This window comes from Cystoisospora suis (genome assembly GCF_002600585.1).
Source record: "Cystoisospora suis strain Wien I chromosome Unknown contig_501, whole genome shotgun sequence".
Lineage (NCBI taxonomy): Eukaryota > Apicomplexa > Conoidasida > Eucoccidiorida > Sarcocystidae > Cystoisospora > Cystoisospora suis.
This window is the reverse complement of record NW_027153302.1, coordinates 59085-82290: the sequence shown is the minus strand read 5'-3', so window position 1 is coordinate 82290 and position 23206 is coordinate 59085. Positions and strand designations below refer to the sequence as shown.

Here is a 23206-nt window from a genome sequence, read left to right as displayed (position 1 = left end):
CATTGCAATGCTGCCCGGTCTCTGTCCGATATGGCGGCTTCCGTTGTCCGGATACACAAGCCGCAAAAAAAAATCGGTACCGCGACAAGACCACAGGGCTACTCTGCCTAGGCTGCTTCTTTGGCCACATCAACGCTGCAGCATGGCGCTTGAGAGTGTAGGTTAAGAAATATGTTTTTCAACGAAGATTCGGCTGCGATCACCAAACGGGGACACCGGACGGAAACCGTCGGTGTAGAGGCACGGTTGCACAACAGGTGCAATCTTCGACACAGGAGTGAGGACACAACTGGCCATCGTTCAGTCCAACGAACATCCAGACGGCCATAGGGGGGAAGACATTCTGTTTGCGTATGCGGCGGGACGCGAGAAGCAACACAGGCATCGAAGACAGTTCGAGCTCTCCAATACTGGGCCGGGCAAAAAAAGCAGCAGAGCAGATGCAGCTAACTCTCTGCTGTTCGAAGAAACCAAGATGAACATTCGATGTGAGCAACTCGAGGAATCTAGTACGTCGGCGTTCGAGCCCTCCACAGAGATTCAAAAGGTCATCCTCTGAAATACTACCGCGTTGCCCTGTGAGGATACCCAGAGGTATATAAGCGGAATGCGTCGCTACATACACAAGCATCCACAGAGAGGCGTACAAGTGTAGAAAGCGCTTAGCTACATAGTGGCTGTTGATAGTGGAGAAAAAGGCGAGTAACATCAAATCTAGTAGACTCAAAGTCAAGCAGCGCGGGCGGGGGAGCCGTCGTGCTCGTTCCCAGACACACTCGAGCACAGGTCTCGGCAGATACGCCGAAGAAGCACGGAGGCGACAGGACCTCAATAGCGCTGGGTTTCTTCGAGGCCGATGCGGAACTGGGACAAACTCAACCTGTACAGGGTGGCATTTGCCAGGACACTTAAATAGACATGAGGGCACTGTCGTACTGTTAGCAAGAGATCCCAGTAGTTGAAGCAAGTCGTCTTGAAATCGGAGACAGAGCAGAGCCACCAACGAGACACAGGAAAACAGGCACGTCCGCTTTCCCTATGGCGGGACGGATCAGTGTGACCGTGCTCTCCCGCGAACTAGTGACATTTGACCCGCTCCCCCACTCCGGGATCCGGGAAACATCATTATCGGTCTCGTGAAGACACGAAAGGACCTGACGCTCATTCGTTCACCGTTAGGTCTAGAGTAGTCTACCAACATGTTAAAGGTTCTGTCACTCCGGCGGCGGGGCAGCTCTCTCAACCCGAAGCAAAACGCACGTCAAAAGAGATACTCGGACCCCAATCTATGAGATTTTTGAGTTTCCAGTTACAGAAGGAATGTACCTTTCTCACTGTCCTTACGAGGTGCAAACGGAGAACAAAGGACCACGAAAATCGAGACCCAAGAGCCGGTCATAACATTGCATGGAGAGCCATCCCTTGTCTCATCTTCTGCCAGAATTGAATTTCCAGTTTCTCCTCCTCTCTCCCTGTTCATCCATAATTACCAACGCAGTGTAAGCTGAGATGCAGCCGGACTGCGTTTGACACGCAGCATCGAGTTTGACCACGCGTTGCACAGCTTGGCGGCAAAACGGGCACCTCGGCAGCTGAAGAGGAAAGAATCTGCTGTCTCCACGTTGGCGACTTGACGCCGATGTGGGAGTCCTGAGAGATGTGGCCTGTCCCGGAAGAGAGCCGGCGAAACCAGAAGCAGGAGAGGTATCACGACCCAGGAGAGCACGGAGTCCGCCCGAGGACCGTGCACGCTGATGCTCTTTCTCTACTATGAGTCTGGCACAGGCTTCACACACACCTCCGTGACCGCACGGTAGTAGCACCGCGTCTGGGTCTGCCTCAGCGCAGAGCTCGCAAACTGCATGCTCTGTCTCCGTCTTGAAGCAAGTGACAGTGGTGCCCGGCGAACTGGAATGCACAGGGGATGATAGTGGTGGGGAAGATGTGGAGGAAGAAGAGCATTCCGAGAAGGATGACGGAGAGCAAACGGTATTAGCAGACGAGAAGGTAGAAGTAGATAACGTGCTGAGGTGAGAGGGACAAGAAGACCGGTACGTGCCACAATGCGCATGCAGTTGGATGCTATCCCACTCCTTACCATCCGGCACCCCCGTATCACTGTGATCTCGTCCTGTGTTTTCATATGAAGCTTCTCCCCCACCTCCCTCTCCCCCGGTCCTACGCTGTGCTGTTTCGTTCTGCACTTCCTCTCGGCCTACCTCTCCAGGTGATCGACAGTTGTGCAACGCTTTGCTGTCATGCCGCTCACAGTGGAGATCCCTTGATCTTTTTCCCTCATGGGTATCAACTTCCTCAACGCTAACCGCCGCTTCCGAACTGCCCAACGCCTCGCGACCACTGTTAGCACCCGTCCAGCAGCTATGGCAGTCTACGTTCCCACCCCGCGGTTCTCCCTCCGGAGACAGAGGACCGAAAGTTTCTCTTTCCACGTCAGCATATCTGCCCCGAGAACGTGACTGTCTGCTAACCTCATTGCGGAGAGCACCGTATCCGGTGGCTGTCTCGTGGTCTGTTGTCTGGAGCCCCCCTGGTGAAAGCACGTCCGCTGACATTCTTCTTTCTGTTCCGCTAGCAATCCCAGGGATAAGCAGAGGCTTGTCTGGCAGTGAGGTAGAACATGAAGCTTCCCCTCTAGCAGCACTTTCTCCCTCGAGATCCAGAGAACCCCTGTCAGTATTTGTGTGCACGCGGGAAAATCGGGGAAGACCTGTCCCGCAAGCGGAAGCGCTGCCTTGACTCTCGAGGGTACAGCTGCCGCTACTGCTGCCTGCACCGTTTGGTGGTGATAGCTCGTGAACGCTGTCTTGGAGACCTTCACCAGACTCCCTAGCGGTGACACCGAGGAGCGGAGTATCCGCAGGCATCAACGGAGCACGAGAAAAAAAAGCCCCCCCATCAGCTGAAGAGCCGCCTGTGCGTATCGGCCCTAGTACGTCCGCTCTAGGGGGCGGGGCTGACGGAGAAGATTCATGCACGTGATCAGAGGATGCGGAAAGGCAGGAACGGCAGAAGGAGGCGGCCACCGAACTCGACGTGACCTTGTCGACGAGAAATTGTCCCGCAATGCTGGAAGGAAAGAGAACGAGCACAGCTGAACCGCCTTCCAACGTGCAAACACGGACAGAGAGGACTGGCTCCTGAACTAGATCTGATACCTTTAGGAAACGATAGTCAGACCGTCTCTGCATGGATCCGCTGCTAAATACAAGCGCCTTTCCTCGCGCGCCAAGGGTAACCTCGCCTGGGCTAGACGCCCCAACTGGAATATGAACACGCCTGCGTACAGCAGTTTTATAGATTTGTGGCTTATCAAGCAGCAGAACCACAACGACAATTTCCCTGTCTCTCTTTCTTAATGCTTGCGCCCCTTTACATACAGCGGACTTCGTACTGCTTCGGAAAACCAAGGACAGAAAAAAAAGAAAACATGTGGCACGCGAAAGAGGCACGCAAATTAGACAGGGAAACACGCCGACGGCAAACAAAGTTCCAGGGGCGCGTGTCTGGCCACCAGGGAGGAGAAGTACAGACACACCTGCTGCAAAGCAAAGCGCTTCTCCACGCGCACATGCAGGCTCCAATGATCTCGACTCCGAACTAACGTCCGTGAGACCGGCAAAAGCGGCCACGATGCCCTCATCGAAAAGACGAATACCCCCCGCCAGGGCTCAGCCTTGCGCTCGCAAACTGCTTTGGCTCGCGACGAACACCATCTTATCCGGCGTCAGCTCTCTTGTCTACCCACTTACTCACCTGCAGACGCAGAGACTGCTCCGCACCCTGCCTGTCATCTCGCCCCAGCTTTGGAGCACCTACAGTACTGTGCTGCTGCGTCTCTATGCGAATGACACGCGTTGGAGGGTTTCCCGATTAGTATGTATACGCACTCGGACATACACGTCCTATCAAGAAAACCAGTTCTTGAGCAGGAAGACACTCCGGATTTGTGATAGTTACCTGAAGTAAGTGGAGCTCATCTGTTTGAGCAAGTAACGATCTTGGGGCTCGTCGACTAGCGCGTACTCCCAGCTGCCACCTCCACGCTGAAGCCATCTTCGGCTCAGCGAGGGTGAACCGCCTGCGACAGGCCCAACCAAGAAAGTGGACACGCGTGCTTAGCAGACCTTAGGGTACCCTGGTTTTTGAGAAGCCCCTTTTTGCAAGTCGATCGATACACTGGAAGCTGAGCTACAATACAACTGCCTCACGATCGCGGCTGTAGTCGCGCAGAACCCTGTATACGAAATCGTCCCTTCCAGCTTGCGACGTCGGCACCTGGGTTTCTGGAGTGCCGGGAACTAATGATCAAGTCAGGAAGGCGAGAAAGCCAGCACTGTTCTGAACAGCGTAGTCCTTATCCACGTAGGTGGCCGTAGAGACTTGCGCGAAGGAAAGTTGTTGTAGAGTTCCCCTTTCGTAGAGAAACAGGATTTGGACTAAACAGACGCAGTGAGAGACTTACGGTTAGCTGGCGCCGCGGGGGCCTCTGCACGCCTGGTGCGCTGCACACGCTCCTCCTGGTACAGCGCAGAAGGGAAACAAGAGTACAAGCATCAGAAGCTTGTCCGCCACGGGAGAAAGCGAGTGCGCACGGCTCGTCTTTCTTCCGTTACCCTTTAGGGACTTTTGTCACGCAAAGTAGGGCTGAAGTGCGAACACGGCTAAGAAAAATGGAGAACTCAACGCCGGCGTCGCACACCCGTTGGACTCCACACTCTGGCATGGGTCACTGACACAACCTGCGACATTCTCATCTGAGTGCTCGCCCGCTAACGTAGGTCTATATCGTAGAAGCTGCCAACAATAAAACTGCTTCATCTTTCCAACTGTACGGCGCAGGAAGATTGGCCTTGGACTGGTCACACGGATTCACCTCACACATCATGGTGAGGAAGAGCATGTTCGCGCAGCGTTCACTTGCACTATGTATTGTATACCACGGCTCATTCACACACAGCCGGCGGACGCATGAGGCACGTACGGGGTCGACGGTCGTCACGTCCGCATCAGGCCCTGAAGGCGTATCGACTATCCGAGCTTCCTACAGAGCAGGATGTAGTGACGAATCCTCTAGAGTGATGGCAGCTGCCTGTGTCACAGCTTGTTGTAGAGAACACGACATAACTGCGGGTTGGCAATTGCGCTAGGTATTTGAAAGAGACTGAAAGAAAGGGTCTTCCAGCCCTGTTCCTTCTTTAGAGTCCCTCGCGTTCAGGCACGAGGAAGGAACGCAGACAGCGGGAAGAACACGGCTTGGATGTTTGGACAAGCACACAGTTTCATGAACTCCGGTAAACAAGTGCTATACACGGTTCCCCCTCTTTTCCTCCTCTGGTCGCCACGCGGCATAATACTGTTAGATTGCAACTGTGCCTTCGCTGGAGACAGTCTTACTGCCTTGGCAATTTGGTGTCGCGTCCACGCTTCCAGAAACATGCAGAGAATGTGAAGCCAGACTGCCTTCATCCAAGGCTGGCCTTGACCTAAGCGGGCCGCACGCACGCACTCAGGGCAACAAACACAAGGGGTCGGTCTTTCCTCCTCACTAGATGTAACAGATCCGTGCAGCGGACTTGCCTATCCAGGTATTACGTGCGCACGCCCGACATTTCTGCGGCTCCAAGTGTGGTGCTTTGCTGTACAGATTCCCGGTGTCTCAACCGCACGCGAGCACCTGCCACGCGAGGGGCACCCCTGAATGCTGTCTGCTCTTCTCTGTACGGAAAGAAAGCATGCAGTGTGCTCCTTTACGACAGAAGGAAAGAACCAGTGGAGACTACCGAACTCTCCGCCAGCGGTTGATGGAAGAAGCCAGCACGACACAGAAGGTATGGAAACGCAATGGACAGAGCTGGGGGTCATACACTGCGCCGACAGTTCTATTAGCCGTAGGCGCATAGGTTCAAACAGAGTTCAACGGAGGAGCATAGAGTAGGGATGTTTCATGCCAGAAAGCCGGCTTACCGAGGAGTACCACCAACGCACCGGAGACGGTATGGATGAAAAAAAAGAAAGCTGCAGCGAAACAGGAAAAAAGAGTGAGTCTGCAGCGCATGTTGTCAACCTTCGAATTGGGACACTGTCGGCCTGCGAGCGGCTCCAAAACCGCCCGTGCATCCATCGATGGTGAAGTACCATGCAACCGAAGACCGCGAGCCAAGCATTGCTTCGATGACTTATGTGCATGACGAGCATGGTGGGGTAGCGCTTCTCTGTCACGGACCACGAATCTGTGCCGTACGTGCAGGCGCCGGCGGGCCAACTAGCTCCTGAATCCTTGTAGAGAAAGTTACGAACGCCTACGCCCTCAATTTGCGTTGAGTATTCTTCTTGCACAGGACAGCATTTCTAGAGCCTTACACAGACGAACAGCTCATGCGGATCGCAGTTGTCCGCACAGGAACTAAAGTCGACATGTAGAGCCTTCGAAGCATCGACAGAAACTGGACAACAGCTTCTCCATGTGTGAGAACTAGGCTACCTTCCACAAGGCGCACCACGGTCTATCTCTCGGAGGGTGAATTGCTTTCCCGCTGGAAGGAAAAACTGCAATCGCTTAGGAAGGGACTTCTTCCGGGTACGTCAGTCCACACGAGCAAGTAATGAAGGGGATGCCCCGACCCCGAGGAAACCCACGGAACCCTGACTCGCCTGCCGAAGCCGAATGCATGGTCCTCTCAGAATCGATAGCTCCGCTCACACTTACCTCCAGCAGAGCAAATCTCGTGATAGAGGTGGTAGCGGGAAGCCAGAATCTGCTCCCTTCGCCAATCCAGCGCTTCCCAAACCACGCGGGCGCGTCTGCGAAGCCTATGTACGCAAAGCCTGTAGCCCATCCGTAGCAGCATGCCCTGTGAAAATTCTCGACTGGCAGACCCTCGAGGAACTGTTCCCCCCACCACCACCTGCCTGCGAGCATGCAAGTTCATTCCTGGAACCAGCGATACGCTTCTACTTCTTGGCCTCTCGTGCCCGCCTCTCCTTTCCCCACCTAGTGCACTTCGGACGTGCGTCCCTGGGGCAGGACCATCTTCCGCCAAAGACTCCTGGACTCTCACTTCGGTCAGGGCATGAACCTCTACGGAGGAAAGTGGATGTGATGTCTCTTCTTCTGACTGACGATTTAGATCCTCTAAATCTGCAGCTGCTGCCGAGACTCCTGCGCGCGACCTCAGCTCTGCGTCTGGAACGGCGTGGGGAGACACGCCAGGCGCGGCTTGCAACGCAGCGACTCCTTGAAGCACGAGAGGGGACGAAAGCGCCTGATCTACGTTCCGCAGAGACTGCTCTGCAGGGACTTCTGCTGCTCGGCGCTTGAAATGTGCGGAGAGGCGCAGGGACCCGACAGCGAGGATGAGGGCAAACCAGATGGAGTACTGGAAATAGGCATCTGCAGTTAGCAAGAACAAGGCCGTGGGAACTAGATACTCTGGAGAGAGCAAGTCGACGTCATGGACGAAACTGGGGCAGAGACGGGACCATAGCCATCGTCGCCACCACTCAGGCGCAGGCGCTGAGCAGCTTACCCAGCGGGTTGCTGGATAGTTGCGCAAAACAGCAGGCAGACCATTACTCAAGCCTGGTAAGTGGCCGTAAGCAGAGGGGTGTGCTACGCGAGGAGGGGCGAACAACGCCCGCGGACAGAGAGCAACTTAGGCATCTGTGTCCGTATATTCGTAAAAAGAACCGGCCAATTTGCAAGAAGGAGACAACTGAATACTTTTTGCCTGGTGCAGAACGCGATACAGACCGCATACGCAATTGTCAGATGGAAACGCGGTTCGGCGATCGACCTAGACCCGCGCACGGCGACCAGCGCTGAGACTCTAGATTGCTGTAATCGAGGCTGCCGAAAGCGCAGGACTGCTGGAATTGTAAGTTCAGCAAACAGTGAGCGCGCTACGTCACGCGTTGGTACGCTGCGTCTGAATAGATCAGATTCGAATGCGTATGAACGTCAAACAAGCAACCCAGCGACAGAGGCGCAGTACTTCATCTTACAAAATAGTGGGATAGGAATGTCCGTATTTTGTAGTGTACCGCGCATGCAGCCTTCGTTCGCAGCAAGACCATACGGGAGGAGGCAGAAGGCCAAAGACCTGAGGCAGAAAACCGGAAAAGATTCTAGGCGTGAGGGGACTGAGGAGGGTCACGCCCCCCGTACATAACGAGATACCTAAGCAGAAGTGCTTGTGCAACAAGCTCGCCCGAAGAACAGGAACCAGCAATGACACTCCACACGCCTTGGCACTCTCCAGCTAGCGACGTACCTCTACCCGACACTCACGCAGTCCAGACCGCTACTGACTCAAAACGCAGGCAGCTTACACGGGGAAGCCCATGACCACGCATTGCCTCCCAGGGGGAAGGCTCAACGTCCCAGGCTACGTATCCTACTGCTGACCTGCACAGGCAGCCAATTCGATGCATCGTCCTCTTCTTGCGTCTTCTGTCTTTCGAAACGCCGTTTTCATTGGCACTGTACCAGTCTCCAGTTGCAACCGTTTCCCCTACCCGTGTCTATACGCTCCACAGAACCAGCCACGTCCGCCGAGAGCCGTCCGACAATCTGCCTGTGTTTGGCGAGTGACTCACCACACTGAGAAGGCACCGACGATCCGCAACGGCTTGGACACCGTCGCTAAAGAGAACAGATTCCCCTCGGAGTCTAGATCGCTCCGGAGAAGCAAGGCTTCTCCCGCGGATCGGATGGCAAGAAGAAGCCAGCGGATCATGATGACCACAAGAGAAGCGTAGATCAGCAAAAGAGGAGGCGTCACATTGAAGTTTGCCGCATCCACCTTGAAGAAAAACACTTCTCTGGAAGGCGAATCATAACAAGGAGGGATGGCGGAAAACGCTTGAAAAGGGGGAGTAATGGAAACAGAACTCTCAGCACGTGAAGAGACAGACGGAGAATAGGCAAAGTCGTGGAGGTAAAAGGCAACACTCTGGACTGCCAGAAGCCCTGTGTGCAGTCTCTTAACCAGGGGATCCGCCGAAGTAAGCGACTCGCTCAAGCCGGGGTCTTTCCGTCCAGCAGCGACGTCAGCCCCAACCCGCTGCCCCAGCGGATAGCTCGGTTCTTCTTCCAGAGGCTGCGATGGTAAGGTAGATGATGGAAGAACAGCAAGATCATAGGCAGACCCAGAGCGCAGGCTAGCAATAGATGGCCCTTTCGGGGGTGCAGGGGGATACTGAGAGGAACCAGAGCGGAAAGACGGTGAGCGTTTCTCCGAGTTGCCAGCGACAGTCTGTGACTCGAGCGGAGTACCCGAGGACGCCCAGGCTTGTGACGGGAGGGCAGGAAGTCCCGGCCCGCGAGTGGAGGCAGGTGAACACATAGGAAAGACGAGAGACCTGCATGAAGCGCACAGAGGTGCGCCCACTGAAAGGAGAAAAAGGAAAGGGGACGCTTCTGAAGGGGAGTATTGAGGTTGGGAAGCACTCTGGGGAGTATAATCAATGGGTGGCGTGGCTACTTGCGACGCTTGTATGTCCTTTCCAGAAAACGCTGTTTCCTCCACACCCAGCGGTGCATCGGCGGTGGCCTTTTTCTCGAGTGCTTCTTTTTCCTTTTGCATTGAATGCCAGGCTCTCAACTGCTCATATAGAGAGCTCTCGCCACTGCTTCGGGGAAAGAGAAGCAAAGGAAACGCGGCAGCCGCACCAGGCTGTTCCTCACTTGTTTTTGCCGGTCTCTGCGCGTGCATGTCGGCCCATGGTCTGTCATGCTGTCTGGCAATCCCTGGATTGCCGCCAGTTTGCTGGAGTCTCCTCGTTGCCGCTCCGGCCCTTCGAGACTTTGCCTGGGCTTCCGCAGTCTTTCTGTTTTCTTGTCTTTCTTCAGCCTCTCTCTCCCGAAGACGGCTGGCACGCTGAATCGCGAATGATACATCCGAAGTAGGTAGCGGCAGCACAATGCTCTCTCTGAGAGCGTTCTCGTTCAAGCTGTGATGTACGTAGACCCACGTCTTCATCTCCAGGAGCCCCGCTAGGCTGGGGAAAAGCAGCTGGATTTCCCAGAGAAGAGGTAGAAGGCCGAATACTAGGATGGCCAAAGTGCGGATACCCGAATATTTCTCGCCTCTGGTGTCCCATGCTGCCTCGTCAGGACCGCTCTCTTCAATTTCCCTACGAGTCGGCTCTCGCTGAGGACCATCTGATGGTAAGCCTGACCAAAGACGACGGGCTGAAGCAACGGCGGAGAGGGGCAGACCACGGAAAATAGCGGAAAGCTGCGGCAGCACAGAAGAGGACTGTGAAGAAGACACAGTCCAGTTTTCACGAGCTGGAGGAGCGGGTGAAGAATCCGGAGAGGAGACCACTGTTTGAGCTGTTGCACCTGAAGAAGCTCCAGTAAGAGCAGCTGTGGCTGCCGTCGCGCCTTGTTCGAGCGCTAGGGGACCCGAGGGTTCTGCAGCTGAAGTCCGGACAGCCGCGACCTCCGGGGAACGAGCCCCTGTCAAGTCGAGAACCGACGCAGAAGGCACTGGCATTTTTCATGGAAATTCTATCTCATAGACGACTGAGCCTTAATAGACATCTGAGGAGTGCTCCGGAGTGCTATGTCCACGCCGTTACGCACTAAGAGAAATCATGGCACTGGCGGATAAAAGGACAACAGTCGCAGAGTCTAGGAGATTCTAGGTACCGCGGTTGAAGATGCAGCAGGATGCCACGAATGGCTGGCTCCGTTGAAACCCCGAGTTGTCAACGATCCTAGGAGATAACTTTCGTGTATTCCCGCTTCTCCGGTTGAACATCACCAGCGTCCAACAAGATTCGCACTGGCCGTTACACAAAATGGCGCTGGCCCTACGCGGGAGCGCCGAGGTCCTTGGTGATATTACGAAATGAGGTATAAAAGACGGGTAAACCGGTGCGCCGACATCAGACAGGGGAGTGCACAATCCCACAGGAACTGTGGTCTGTAAGTAAACGCGAAAGGACGAGGCACTTGCTTGGGCGCACCGGACGCGCTCTTCATGCATCTGGCACGAAGGGCTGAACCTGAACGAAAGAAGCCCCTCTGATAGAACATACTAGGTGGCGCTCTTGCGTAAGTCTTTATATGGATACCCCACCAGGACGTCGAGGGGGTCTCGGTCAGCGCGTCACCAGGATGTCCAGCTAGCTCCTTTGACGCCCTTGTCCCACGAAACAAACTTGTGAGGACTTGCTCAAGCGCAGGCCGGCTGCCTTCACCGACAACTTCAACTCTCGCACTGGGCCGCTCAGAAGTGAAATTAGGGAAAGAAGTCACTGTGGCTCCCCCCCTTGGCTACCCCACTCCCGCGGCAGCCTTTATACTGGGACGCCTGGCCTAGATCAAATGAAGGAGGTCTAGGAACATCTTTAAATCCGACATGTGGCTGTAAGCCATCGGTCGCCTTGTGTGCCGTTGACGGCACACGTCGGGGCATGGTTCCCCTGAAGGACCGCGTAAGGGGAAAAAATGTCCTGCTGGAAGTTATGCCTTAAGAACAAAAACAGGGTAAGGAGGTGATTGTATGTCAGGGAAGAGAAGTCATTGAAGAATGCACCAAGACCCCGCCTTCGGAAAAATGTTGACTTGTCGGGGATGGAAGACTCGACCGCGCACAAGGGGGTGAGAAAGCGAGGTCTGACTCCTAGGCCGGGGGAAGTACGGAATGAAAAAAAACCGGGAAATCATACCTGAATAGGGAAGACGATCTCAAGGAAAAGTAAGGGTTGCGAGAGCCCTTCGCTTTGAGTCGTGTGAAAGTTTGCGCGAGCTACCGCCGTTGAAGGCAAGCCAGGACGGGCTTGCAGTCGCCGGGCGAGCCACGTGGAGGCTGGCAAACGGCGAGCGAGGAGGCTTCTCCAGTATGACTTTCCTGGTCGATTGCAGGTCTTTTTGCGGGGCAAAGCAAGCCGGCAGGCTTTCATTTCGTCAAAAAACTCTTAGGCGTACAGTGGTCGTCTCGGTTGATCCTCCCAAGGCCCTCCCGCTGCCGGAGGGGGCATAGCCAGTTAGGCGGGCCCGGTGGTGGCTGGTCGGATACACTGGACACGGGTAGTCGAGTTACTGGCTCCGACCGGTCTCGACGATCCTACGCCTTGCGCCAACAATGAAGTACAGGGCGAGAAGGACGCTCTGTGCTTACGAGACCGTATAAGAGATGGAACAATGTCCCCATGCGTCCTTGAGAAGTATACCTTCAGCGTGCCTACCACCCATTCGTCATGTTTGCTTTGCGGCTTGCCTCCAAGGGCAGCCTACACTGACCTCCGCGGGCCAAGCCACAGACGCTCCCAGGACTTCGGCATCCACTTGCATATGAACAAGTGCGGACAATGTCCCGTCCTGGCTCTTTGGTCGCAGGCTCTGAGTGTGTACACGTTCTGATCCGCAAGTAGAGCCAGCTATTGTACAATGAAATGCCAAACGGTACCCAGCCTGTCTATACGGGGGTGGTACGGTCCACAGAGCAGCAACAGCACTTCAGTAAGCCATGGCGATGCGACGCTGTGGGGGCTCCTAGAGAGGAACACTTTGGGGACTCAGCACCAGCCTGTAGCCTGGGCCCTCTGCTTGGCTGCAGGCTTCAGCTTGTCAAGCAGTGAACCGTTATGGCTTTGTCGCACACGGCACTGGTGGAAACTTGGTGACGCTGACAAAGCCCTCATGGCCGCTGGTTGTACAGTAGATCCGGGGAGAAGGCTTCCCGCGAGAGCTGGTAACAGCCGATGGACATTACTGTCGAATTTGCCGACGACACCAAATAGTTCAAACGTGCCCAATGATCGAGTTGCTGTGCGTAGCATTCGAAAAAAGCTCCTGTCCGACAGCAAAGTCCTTCCCGAATCGGCTGCCCCACCCAATGAATGACAGGTCGGGTGGCACTTCCGGACGAAACTTCTACCAACGCTGCGACTATCCGAGGCCGGACACTTCCACGCAGCCGGGCCAGGCGCCCCGGGGATGGCAACTCTCCGACGATTGGGTTGTCGGAGGAAGCGGGTCTGCCGGAGAGTTCGCTACTGCGGCTGTCCCGTAAGCTGCAGCCTACGAATCATGAGAGACACGACTGTCCGTAGTCGCAAGGTTTGAAGTGTCAACGCTTGTAGCGCGGCGTCCGCGCTCTGTCTGACCGGTGCAGACCAGCTGACAGCGCTCCCAATGAAACGCCGGTACTTGCACGCAGGCAGGCATCATTTCATCCGGTTTCTCCAACCGTGTAGCTAGGGGCTCGGCTTTCGGGATACGCCGTAAGCAACTATCGGAGCGTTCCTGATACCGCCCCGCCTACCCCGCGCCACGTGCTGCGCCACCTACCAATGTAGTGCATATCCGTGGTACCCTACTCTGGAGGAGCTCACCCTTCGCTCAGACGCGCTCTAGTGGGCCAGCACTGAGACCCTGCACCTCTCCAACGTCGACCACCGTTACAGCGCAGTGAGTCAGCGGACGAAAGCCCTGCTGGGCAGTGGCCTTAAGTCGGGGAATCGGGAAACGCGAATCCGACCTCGCTGAACTGAGCTCCAACCCTCTCCAGTGGCTGAGAGAATGAGCAGTGCGAAGCCATCCAAGCTGGGGGGGGTGTCGCGTATTACGGCGACTTCGCCACCGGCTCGGGGTGATGCAGCTCGACCTCGAACTGGGTCACACCGACAGTGTTCATCGAGTAAACAGCACTGCCGCGCGACTGGCCCTGTACTATGCTCAGAGCAGCAGGCCAGCGGCAACAGGCAACGCTGCTCATTGTTTGTATTAGGATACAGTTGTAGCCGAGCCGAGGCGTGAACTGCCCTGAAAGCACCGGTTTGCAGTTATCGGGGATTGAGCACTGATGGCCGAACAACGCGCCAATCCACCTCGGTGAAAACTGGTCCTCAGTGGTTTCACAGAACGTTCCTGCCTCGCTGCTGTGAAAAAAGAGAACGGAAGAAACCTTGCTTCTTCGTATCTTCGGTCAGGGTTCTCCCTGCGATGTCGTCTGTCCCTGCGGCCTTGGGGGACAAAGATTCTCCGCCGTCGCTTCTCGATCTGGATCTACCCAGTAGACGCGATAACACGCCGGCAGGCCCAGGTGCTTGAAGGCAGCCTTGAGAGGGTCTGTAACACAAGAAAGTCGAGACTCACACGCATTCATAAGCCTCACGGCACGAGCAGGTGCGGCGTACACAGCATTTCTAGCACCGGTAATGGTGGAGCAGAAACAGATGGTGTATGAGGGCCTAACACTTAAGTTGTACCTATCCAAGAAAACTGCATGTAAACTCTTCGCCGTGCGTGAAGTTCTGTGGGAACGTCGGCTATGTGTCCACTAGGAGTGCCCGTCCAACAGGGCCACTGGATAGTCTGCTCTAGGAAAACGCTCCCTCGAGGACCGGCGACAATGCATGCAGTGCTCACCTGGGAAGCTGCGCCCTACTCGCGGGTGGTTCTTCACTTTGAAAAAACTTCTTCATGCGTTCGCGCCGCGACTGCAACAGTTCTCCTGGGAGAGGCGCGTGCAGCAAGTCCGGCGGTCGACCAAGAGGCACGCCGGCCAACTGCAGAACTTGAGCTGTTGGAAAACGCCAACATGCAGTATCCGGTGAAACCTACACTTCGAAAGCCAGCCAGCTCCTAGAGGTTTTCAGATCCCTGAGCAAGACTGAAGCTGTACTATTCCTGATGAATACACTGAAATTGTCCCATGTGTCTGCTTCGTTAAACTTAGCTAGGAGGCTGCTGGCCGACGCCTGTACGAGCCCCTGGCTAAACGGTCTGCTCAGGCAAGCCAGACACTGCGCACAGAGTGCACACCAACGAGCTAGCAACGTGAGAGCCATGGGGAGGAACCGCGGCAGCATCGCGCCTCTGAAGACAAAGACTCCACAGACGAGTCTGCTGTCATCCTTACCCGTCCCCGGTGAATGTTTCCAAATTTCGCCCAGCAGCGGCAGCATTCGCGTAAGATCTGAAAACACGAACCAAAATAGAGTTCCAGGATGTCGGCACGACCTTGTCTGCGCCTCGAAACAACGACTGGGTGAGTTCAAGGAGTTCGATCAACAGGAAGGCCGGCATGTCTCCCGCAGATTATTCGTCACTCAACCTCCAGCAGTACCTTTCGTCCCATTGAGTCATGAAGATAAGGTTCAGCGGGCACCCGCATGCCTATCTAGAAACATCTGCCGGTCTCACTTGGTATACTCTTGACGTCGCAAAAAGCGTGCGTGTTTGCTTACTTCTGCCCCTCGCAGAGTGCGAGTTTGTACACCGGAACGCTGATTGTTTGGCATCCCCCGCAGGAATGAAGATGTCAATATATGCAAGATGACTAAGCGGAGGCAGAAGTCCCGTCATTGACTCCCGCGCTGAAGTAGCTCGCGGTGGTAGATGGCTGCACCCAACGCGAAAAGCAGACACCCCTCTTAATCAGGTGGTTGAGAACTAAAAAAAGCAAAGACCATATAGATTTGGAGCGAAGACAAAGGTGAACTTTCCGCGTCACGTTTTGTTCTTTGTAGGACTCCTCTTACCTGCGGCCGAGAAGCGACCTGATCGGCTCGGTGACGCCCCACACAGGCGGCAAAGTAACGGGGTCGTCGCATCCTCAATTTTCGTGACGAGATCTTTGCTTTCGGCTTCCGAAAGCGCACCTCCTATTTCATACGAACCTTGTTTCCCTGGAGAATCAGACGTGACGCCGGCATTCAGAGCACCACGGAGCTTGAAGAGTGTTAAGTAAGAGAGCAGAACCACCTGCACCTGAATGGACCAGTGCCGAGAAAGACGGGAATATTGCAGCGCAGGTTACACGTACTCGTTTACATGTTGATGCCTCGAAAGAGACCAACTGGGGGGTACAATTTCCTTGACGGATTAAGTCTGCGTGACCACCGCAAGTCGAGGGTACTGTCCCTCTTTCGAACTCTGTTCCGCAGAAGTGAAGATACGTATACCTGCTGTTTGGTCGCAGCAACGTCCCAGCCAGTGCGCGCCGGACGCTCAGCCAGAGAGTGGTGTCTTCTCGTGAACGCAGAGCGGCAGGTTCTGTAAACATATCCCCACTACCGCCTTCGTCCGGCCTCAGGTGTTGTCTATAATCCAGATCACGTCAGCCGAATTTTCTGACACCAGTAACACACCAGCACATCTGCTCACAACATACGGGATGTTCTTGCCGGCCCACTCAGTGTTTTAACCATCACCGGTGACAGCGTCGCGTCTGGTCTTCAGCAGAGCGCTGAAAGAGCAAGTCGCAACACAAACTAAGTGAGCGCAGCTGCGTACAAGGTCCCAGCTGCATTTCTCATCGAAGTCGCAGCTCACTCCTTACCTGAGACGGCGTGAGATCAACCAACTGCTGTTCGCCCATCGTCTGGCAAACCGCGCAGTGTAACGCTGCGTGCGCTGCTAAGATACTAGCTGCATCCTCGTCCTACGGTCAGGTAGACACACGAGAGATGCCACCCGTCGACCCATAAGCCGGGGCACAAGTCTGTGGTTGCATTGTCGATGACAGAGGAGTCCTGTGCGAATCAAAGCTGCACCCTTCTCCTCCGCCACTTCCCGTCTTCTTGCAAAAACGGACTCTGCGCGGAAAGGCAGTCTTGTCCCAGAATACTCCGAGGTATATACAAACCCTACCTCCTGGTTTCAGGCAGCCTCACACACACGAATCTTCTAGAGGAGCCGCCCTAAGCAGGCACGACTCCGGAGTGTCCGCGTTTCCCCCCCTGGTCTTCATTCCCGGCCTTACATCTGGCAGGAGAACCACCCCAGCAACGATGAACGCAGAGCGCACGCGTATGGCGGTGACCCGCAAAAGACACTGTGCATCAACCTGTACTTTCACATCTCAAAAACCCTCGACTCAGCCTTTGACTATGTGTATGGTGAAAACTCCAGGAGTGGCGAGAATGCAGCTCGGACAAGGGCGAATCTCGGGCCGGAGCAGACAACTTGACTAACCGGTAGTCCTACAATGTAGCCGACTCTCATGCAGACGCCGTATCTGTACGTCTATGCACGAAAAGAGCTCCGCTTCCATACTTCGCTCTCCCACGCCTCTCACCTCCCACCGGGAAGTCCGTACTTGAGCAGCTTGGCAGTGGGACTCACTGCAGCCCGTGTAACAGCGTAGCAAGAGACACCGAGACTGTATGGAAAGAAGCTGCACGCGTGAGGAAAAGAAGGACGCTCCCGTTGTGAAAAGCCGGGAGACTTCGGGAGACCGCAGACCCAGAAAACTGAGAGATGAGCCGAAGGAAGATGCAGAAGGGAAAGAAACACTCGGCCTCTTATAATGCCGACTGAAAAGAGCTGTCTGAAGGAAGCAACAGACAACGATAGAGCAAGACCAAACACGGAATGAAGTGCAAACGAAGGAATTGAAAAGAGCTGATCTGAGCTGCATATCCCAGCCCTTGGCACCTCCCTGCAGAAAAATGACGGATGTCGAAGGCAAGTGATCATGCAAGAAAGGGCCGGAAAGGAAATTGCAAGCTACGTACCCTACAATGATAGTGCTGTCGTCTGCGAGCCCACCATGAGAAACGGGCCATCAGCAAGAAGCAATGTGGTCCAGTTCACCGTTTGTAGGCTACCGCCGACGCAGTGACTGGAGAAGACTGTACGCGTAGGGGGCAGCTAAGCCATTTTGATCTGCTTCGAGAAGAGGTGTGCAGTCGTGTTCTATGCTACCTGTGGCCACTGTCTGTGTGAAGAACGTCCCGACTGCACTAATGCTGCCGACATACTGCAACCACCAGGCATGACTATGCGTGAACCAGTAGGAAGCTATGATACGAACGTGTACCTCCGGGCAGTCACATGATGGCGCTGAAGTACACTCTCAGAATCGTTCACTGACGCAAGGGAGAAAAACAGGCATGAGACGACCAGGATGGTTCGGTTGGGGCAGACAGCATGCGTGCACAGCACCGTCACAGCTAACCGCTTTCTCTCTCTTTTGGTTTCTATAGTAACTTACTGCCTCAACGGCCTGCGTGATCCGCGAGACCAGAGTAGCTTTTCGTTCAACTTCTGTTCTTTCCTCACTGTCCGGTTCGACGTCGGCCGCGTTGCGCCTGCAGCTGCCTGCACTGGGAGGCCTCAGGCGACTAGTGGCAACCTCTGGGAGAGTCTCCGAAAGCAGGCGGAAAGTGCCCCTTGAACACACCTGGGAAGCCACTTCCCTGGCTCCATAACAGCTGGCCACGAGAACCAAGTCTTGCAGACTCCATACCTCCTTCTCTCCGGTTGAAGAAGTCGACTCCCGTCCCCTATCACAATCAAACCGTCGACACAGCTCGGCAGAAAAGTGATCAAAAAGAGAGGCGGTAGTGTTGACGGCTTCTGGAGGTCCGGACCTCTCGGTGAGAACTTTGTGAGGCAGTTTCGAACCTTCTTGTAAAGACGGATTTTCCCTAAGAAAAGAGTGCTCCGGCTTTTTCGCGGGCTGTGCTTCGTCTGTTCGGCTAGGAGCCAGTTTCCCGGGGTGATTGCCTCCGTTGGGTGAAACCCGGTCGTCCCGCAAGACCTGAAGTGTGCCCTCTGCACCCGGCTCTGCTTTTCGTACCTCTTCCCCCCCAGCTTCCTCCTCGACATCTCCACGCACTCGGTCGCCTCCGCGGGCCTTCGGTTGCCGATGCGCCTGATTTTCTTGTTCGGCGGCGCGCAGACGAGCAGAGAGTTGCTCAGCAAGGGACGGCGACGCCGGCGACGAACCAGGTGAGGACGCCGGGAAGATACTACTGTCACCAGACCCTGAAAGATGAGTGTCCAAGGACTGCTGAAGTTCTACCGGCGGAAGCAAAGCAGCCTGAAGCCCGAACCTCAGTAACTGCAGCAGTTCTCTATTTGAGAAAAGCGGCAAAAGAGGAATAAGAAAACTGAAGGACTCAGCGGGAGTACTCCTACCTAAAACGAAGCACAGCTGTGCAAGCCCGCCCTCGCTGTGAAGACGTCTTAAGAGCCGCTCACCTCGGTGACTCACACCGGCTTTGAAATTGGTTACCTTTTCACTCTCCGACCCGTTGCCACTCCTCGTGGTGAGCAGCCCTGGTGCTGTTGAACTGTCTAAAGACTTTGAACTGGAAGCAGAGCTCGATTCTTTCTCGCAAGAAGTTATGACGGGAAGAGAGGATGCAAGCTGCGTGAAGGGGGAATCCGCGGGAGGACAAGGGAGACCCCGGCGGCGATATCCGCCTGTTAGCGGTCCTTCCATTCCCATGTATGGATTGTGCGAATGAGGCATAGGACCTGCTTTGGTCGCAGGCTGTGTCCCCTTTTTTGCGGAGTCTGTTTTATGTGGCGTGGTCCCCTCCGCGACGCCCAGTCCTTCTGTGCCTGATAGCGCTCTGCTATAGACGTACTCGAGCAAGGTAAGAAGAGGACGGACAAGGCTGTCAATCTGCGACAGACGCATTTTCAGCAACGGAACAACCGCGCCTGGCCGCGTGTCCCCATTGTGTCCCTTGCTGGCGCCTCCGGCTGGAAACTCTCCGGCTGCTCCCTGCCTTCTCGTGTATCGCAGGATCTCTTCAGCGGCCCTCTGTTGTACATGGGCGAGGGTCTGAAGTGGGCATTCGATCGCTCGCAACAAACCAAGTAAAGCCTCAACGCTTGCTGATTCAGCACATCCAGCCAGTCCGAGCCTAGGACACCGTGCATAGATCACTCCTAGTAAAGCTTCACAAAACGTCTTTTCGAAGGCGTATTGAGCTTTCGTAACATCTCTCTGTAGGTCTGCTTCTTCCCCCGCGGATATCGTGCTCCCGCTTGCCTCCTCCTGTAGGCTCGCCTCCGTGTTACTGGAGCCTGTACAGATGGTGACTTCCCCTAGTCTATTCTGGAGCCGATCAAACCCGATCACGCACTCCGACAACGCACGCAGCAGAAGTGTTGCTTGCTCCCGGGAGCCATCAGGTAAGGTGGAGTCTGAGTGTCTCTTTCCACGCTCGAGACCCGCCGTTCTCCGGTTGCTGTCGGGTGTGGAGAAGAGAGCCTCCCACGTTCTTATTTCCCCTTTTACCGCCTCGAGAAGAAGACGGCCTTCTTCCATCAAAGCGCAGACGAAGTCACGGTCGAGTGAGTGACCACACGCACGAGCGGCTTCGATCATCTCTGCCAGCTGCGAGGCCCGATGGATAACTGTGTTGCCTCCACTGACTGACCCTTTCAACCCCCGTGTCAAGCTCATATCTTGCTCACCCTCTTTGGCTCGTGAGGATGAGCCGGGTACAAAGCTAGTGTCTTCTGTGGCACGCGTGCTCCCCGCGCTCTCTATGTCACATTGGGTCTCTCTCATTCGAAAACCAAGTCGACGAACGAGACCTTTCTGAAGAGCAAGGGAGACAACATCACTCTCTCCCGCTGTCTGTTGTAGAGCTCCGGTGAGTTGAGCAACAGATAGTAATGGATCTTTGTCCACACCCATAGCCGCCGCTACCGAAACGGCTCGGACAAGTTCTTCCGTACCATCCTTTACTTTGCCAACGAGCCCATTCTGGCGAAGAACCAGTAGCACAGCGTGAAGCTGAAGGAGGCGGCTCGGACCTAACGATTCTAGCAGATTCAGCGAAAGCACTGAATCGTCTGAAGATCGTTTCTTCAAGTCGCGGGTAGACTTTTGTTCAGTTTCTTCTTTGTCAAGGGCCCCATCAGTCACGGTGCCCGCGTTCCTCCTCATCAGTCCTCCCTGATGCGACAACGGTGACGTACTCACCTCTTCTTCCCCCCGGTGTACAGGCGTCATTTTGCCTTTGTCGTTCAAGTTACATGACGAAGTGGAATCACAGGTCCACTGGAGTGTCGACTTTTGTATGTGAGTGTTTTGTTGAGTGCTGGGACTCGCTCGTAGCTTTGATACATGCTGCGACGCCACGGACACGAATGAGTTTGCAAACTCTTGGAGAATAGCAGGAGGAAGTCGAAGTCTCAATACCAGTAAGGCACCGATGTCCACAAAAAGCATTGCTGTACACCGTTGAAGAGCTTTCTCGCTAGCTACAACGAAATCGACCAGGCGCCTATTTCCATTGTCGTCCATTACATCCTGGGATCTCATATCGGGAGTTCCTTTTTCTGTGGCAGTTGGACTGGTTTCATCTCGCGGACAGCCTGACGTTGCGTACATCAAATTCCTGTGTCTAAACAGAAGATCTCCATACACCACGCGTTCTTCGTGCGGAGGATTGTTTCCTTGCCGGGGCAAACCTGATGAGGACTGTTGAGCGGCTGATGGTCTGACGTCTTGGGGGGGAGAGTTTACAACTGGGCTTGATGAAGTCGGTCCGCGCAGTTCTCCGGGTGACAGTTCGACGGGACGGGCTGTGGCAGCTGCCAAACTGCCTATCAGGACCCTCCTTGCGTCGGCAGTAGAAGAGAAACAGTTCCATGTACTTATCAAGTTGTACAAACACTGAGCCTGCACAGTGCCTACAGGGCGGGAGTCGAAGAGCAAACCTTTCACGCGACGTGAAATGCCGAGGCCTGAGATTTTACAGTCACCCATAGACATAGTAGAGCCATATTCGTCAAGAGCCGTGGCAGCAACCGAGGAGAAGTCAGGATTGTTTCCATGAACCGGGTGGTACGCGGTCCTGCGTTTCCTGAGAAAGGTCGTGGATGCTTTGCTGAGAGACCACCCCGCATTTCTTCGCCTGAAACGAAAAACCGGTCCCCTCGAGGAGCAACAAGAGAGGCAGTGCCTTCCATAACACTGGGCTTCATAAGAAACCAGAGGTCTCCGAGAGGTGCCCATGGTGTCACAAGCGGTCCCGGTCAAAAAGAATCTGGGAGGAAACATTTTCATAGATACACGGATAGGTGGCCTGCTTCGCCGGTACTGGCATACCTATTGTCCGACAAACGTGCTTCTGTTGCGGTCCCTGTGCTCTTTCTCCCCGCCACAGCAGCTCTGCTTCACGAGCCAGCGGGTTACGGCACACCAGGTCGGGACATCCATGACACACCGGCTTTGTGACCTCAAGCCACAGTCTTGTCGCAAGGCATGGAGCACTACCACAGCAGCTGGCGCGGCAGCGTAAGGTCTGTACGGCTTGTAGGTGGGACCGGAAGTGAAAATGGGTCGCACGGCGAATTTTCAAATGCGAAAGAAAGAAGACACTCGGGCAACCCTGGCTCCTGTCTGCTCATGCTGGGGTCGTACCGATTCTCGGTCTCGACTCCAAGGCTGACCACAGCACACTGGGACGCACTTCCGGCGACCGAATGATCCTACATAAATTGAAGCGGCGCTCTGTGACCGTCCTTACTCGTTTGTCCCCAGATTCCTTGTCATTCTACGAGGTTGGCAGTCATTCAACTGTCTCGCGCATGCAGGTTGGGGCTGTGCGCGGGCAGCGCGGACAAAAGCTCGGACGAGGTGATTTGTGGGTTTCAGATAAAGTGTTGCGCATCGTGGAGTCCTAAGCAGAAAAACCCTAACTCGCTAACGACGTGAGTATGTTGCCGCTCAGTTTACAAACCGGACAACAGTGGAGGCGGTCTTCCGTTACTCGGCCGCGTGATCTCTACGTACCATTCGTAAGGTTGACGAGCGGATCGAGGCCCTCCTTTGCGGGAGACGCGCCCGGCGTTTCTCGAAGAGAGAGCCGAAAGGGGCATTTCAGTATGCAAAAGGAAGCGTGGTCTCGCGTTCCGCACTGAATATACGATAAACTGAACAAGCTCATCAGTTCAGCAACACGAAAACAGCAGGGAAGCGGCTCTTCACAACCATCTGCCTCAGAAACAGAAGCGTAGTTGCTTTGTTGTCGCACTGGGAGGCTTACTGTCTCGCCCTTCTCTACGGGGAGACTGCCGGCGACTGTCAACAAAAAAGAAGCCGTTCCCTAGCGCGGCGCCCTGCCCCCCGTCCCTCCCCTGCTGTTTTGCCGACGTGCGACTGTTGGCCCGTGTGGCGCTTGTCAACACTACCAGGGAACGAAGACAAAGGACGCTATCTATTCTGCTGCGCCGTCAAGCTCTTGGCGCTATTCCTGTCCACAGTCCGTCTTTGACTGCTTCTGTCAACGTATATGGACACCCTTCGTCAGTATCCAAAAGACCACTCGATGACCAGCCTCGTCCAAAAAGAGGCTCGGCAGAGGCTGACGCATGCGCTAGGTTGGGTTCGGCTGTGCACTGCCACTCTGTCCACACAGCCTGAGGATATAAAACTGGGTGCCGTCTCACACCACCACAGGGCAGTCAGCC

General features: G+C 55.0%; 2 protein-coding genes across 2 annotated transcripts; both read right to left on the bottom strand.

Moving 5' to 3' along the window:
- Positions 1-190: 190 nt before the first annotated feature.
- Positions 191-12262, bottom strand: CSUI_001275 (zinc c3hc4 type (ring finger) protein). The gene is made up of 7 exons (XM_068061481.1): positions 8617-12262; positions 8023-8120; positions 6728-7450; positions 5416-5504; positions 4484-4538; positions 3979-4099; positions 191-3087 (listed from the first exon to the last, which is right to left on the bottom strand). Exons 3-7 carry the CDS (start codon positions 6948-6950, stop codon positions 1428-1430), a joined length of 2148 nt encoding a protein of 715 aa, XP_067926542.1. The 5' UTR covers positions 6951-7450; positions 8023-8120; positions 8617-12262; the 3' UTR covers positions 191-1427.
- Positions 12263-13890: 1628 nt separating this feature from the next.
- CSUI_001274 (uncharacterized protein) lies at positions 13891-22843 on the bottom strand (the record flags this gene model as incomplete). The annotated part of the gene is made up of 7 exons (XM_068061480.1): positions 17976-22843; positions 17058-17309; positions 16320-16421; positions 15520-15748; positions 14898-14954; positions 14405-14558; positions 13891-14104 (listed from the first exon to the last, which is right to left on the bottom strand). Exons 1-7 carry the CDS (start codon positions 21798-21800, stop codon positions 13891-13893), a joined length of 4833 nt encoding a protein of 1610 aa, XP_067926541.1. The 5' UTR covers positions 21801-22843.
- Positions 22844-23206: the final 363 nt, after the last annotated feature.

Coding starts and splice junctions, on each gene's coding strand:
- CSUI_001275 (XM_068061481.1), bottom strand. CDS start 6,950: ATGAACTTGCATGCTCGCAGGCAGGTGGTGGTGGGGGGAACAGTTCCT. Junction 4,539..5,415: donor GACACCAAATTGCCAAGGCA/GTAAGACTGTCT, acceptor GCGCTGTACCAG/GAGGAGCGTGTGCAGCGCAC. Junction 3,088..3,978: donor ATGAGCTCCACTTACTTCAG/GTAACTATCACA, acceptor CTTTCCTTCCAG/CATTGCGGGACAATTTCTCG.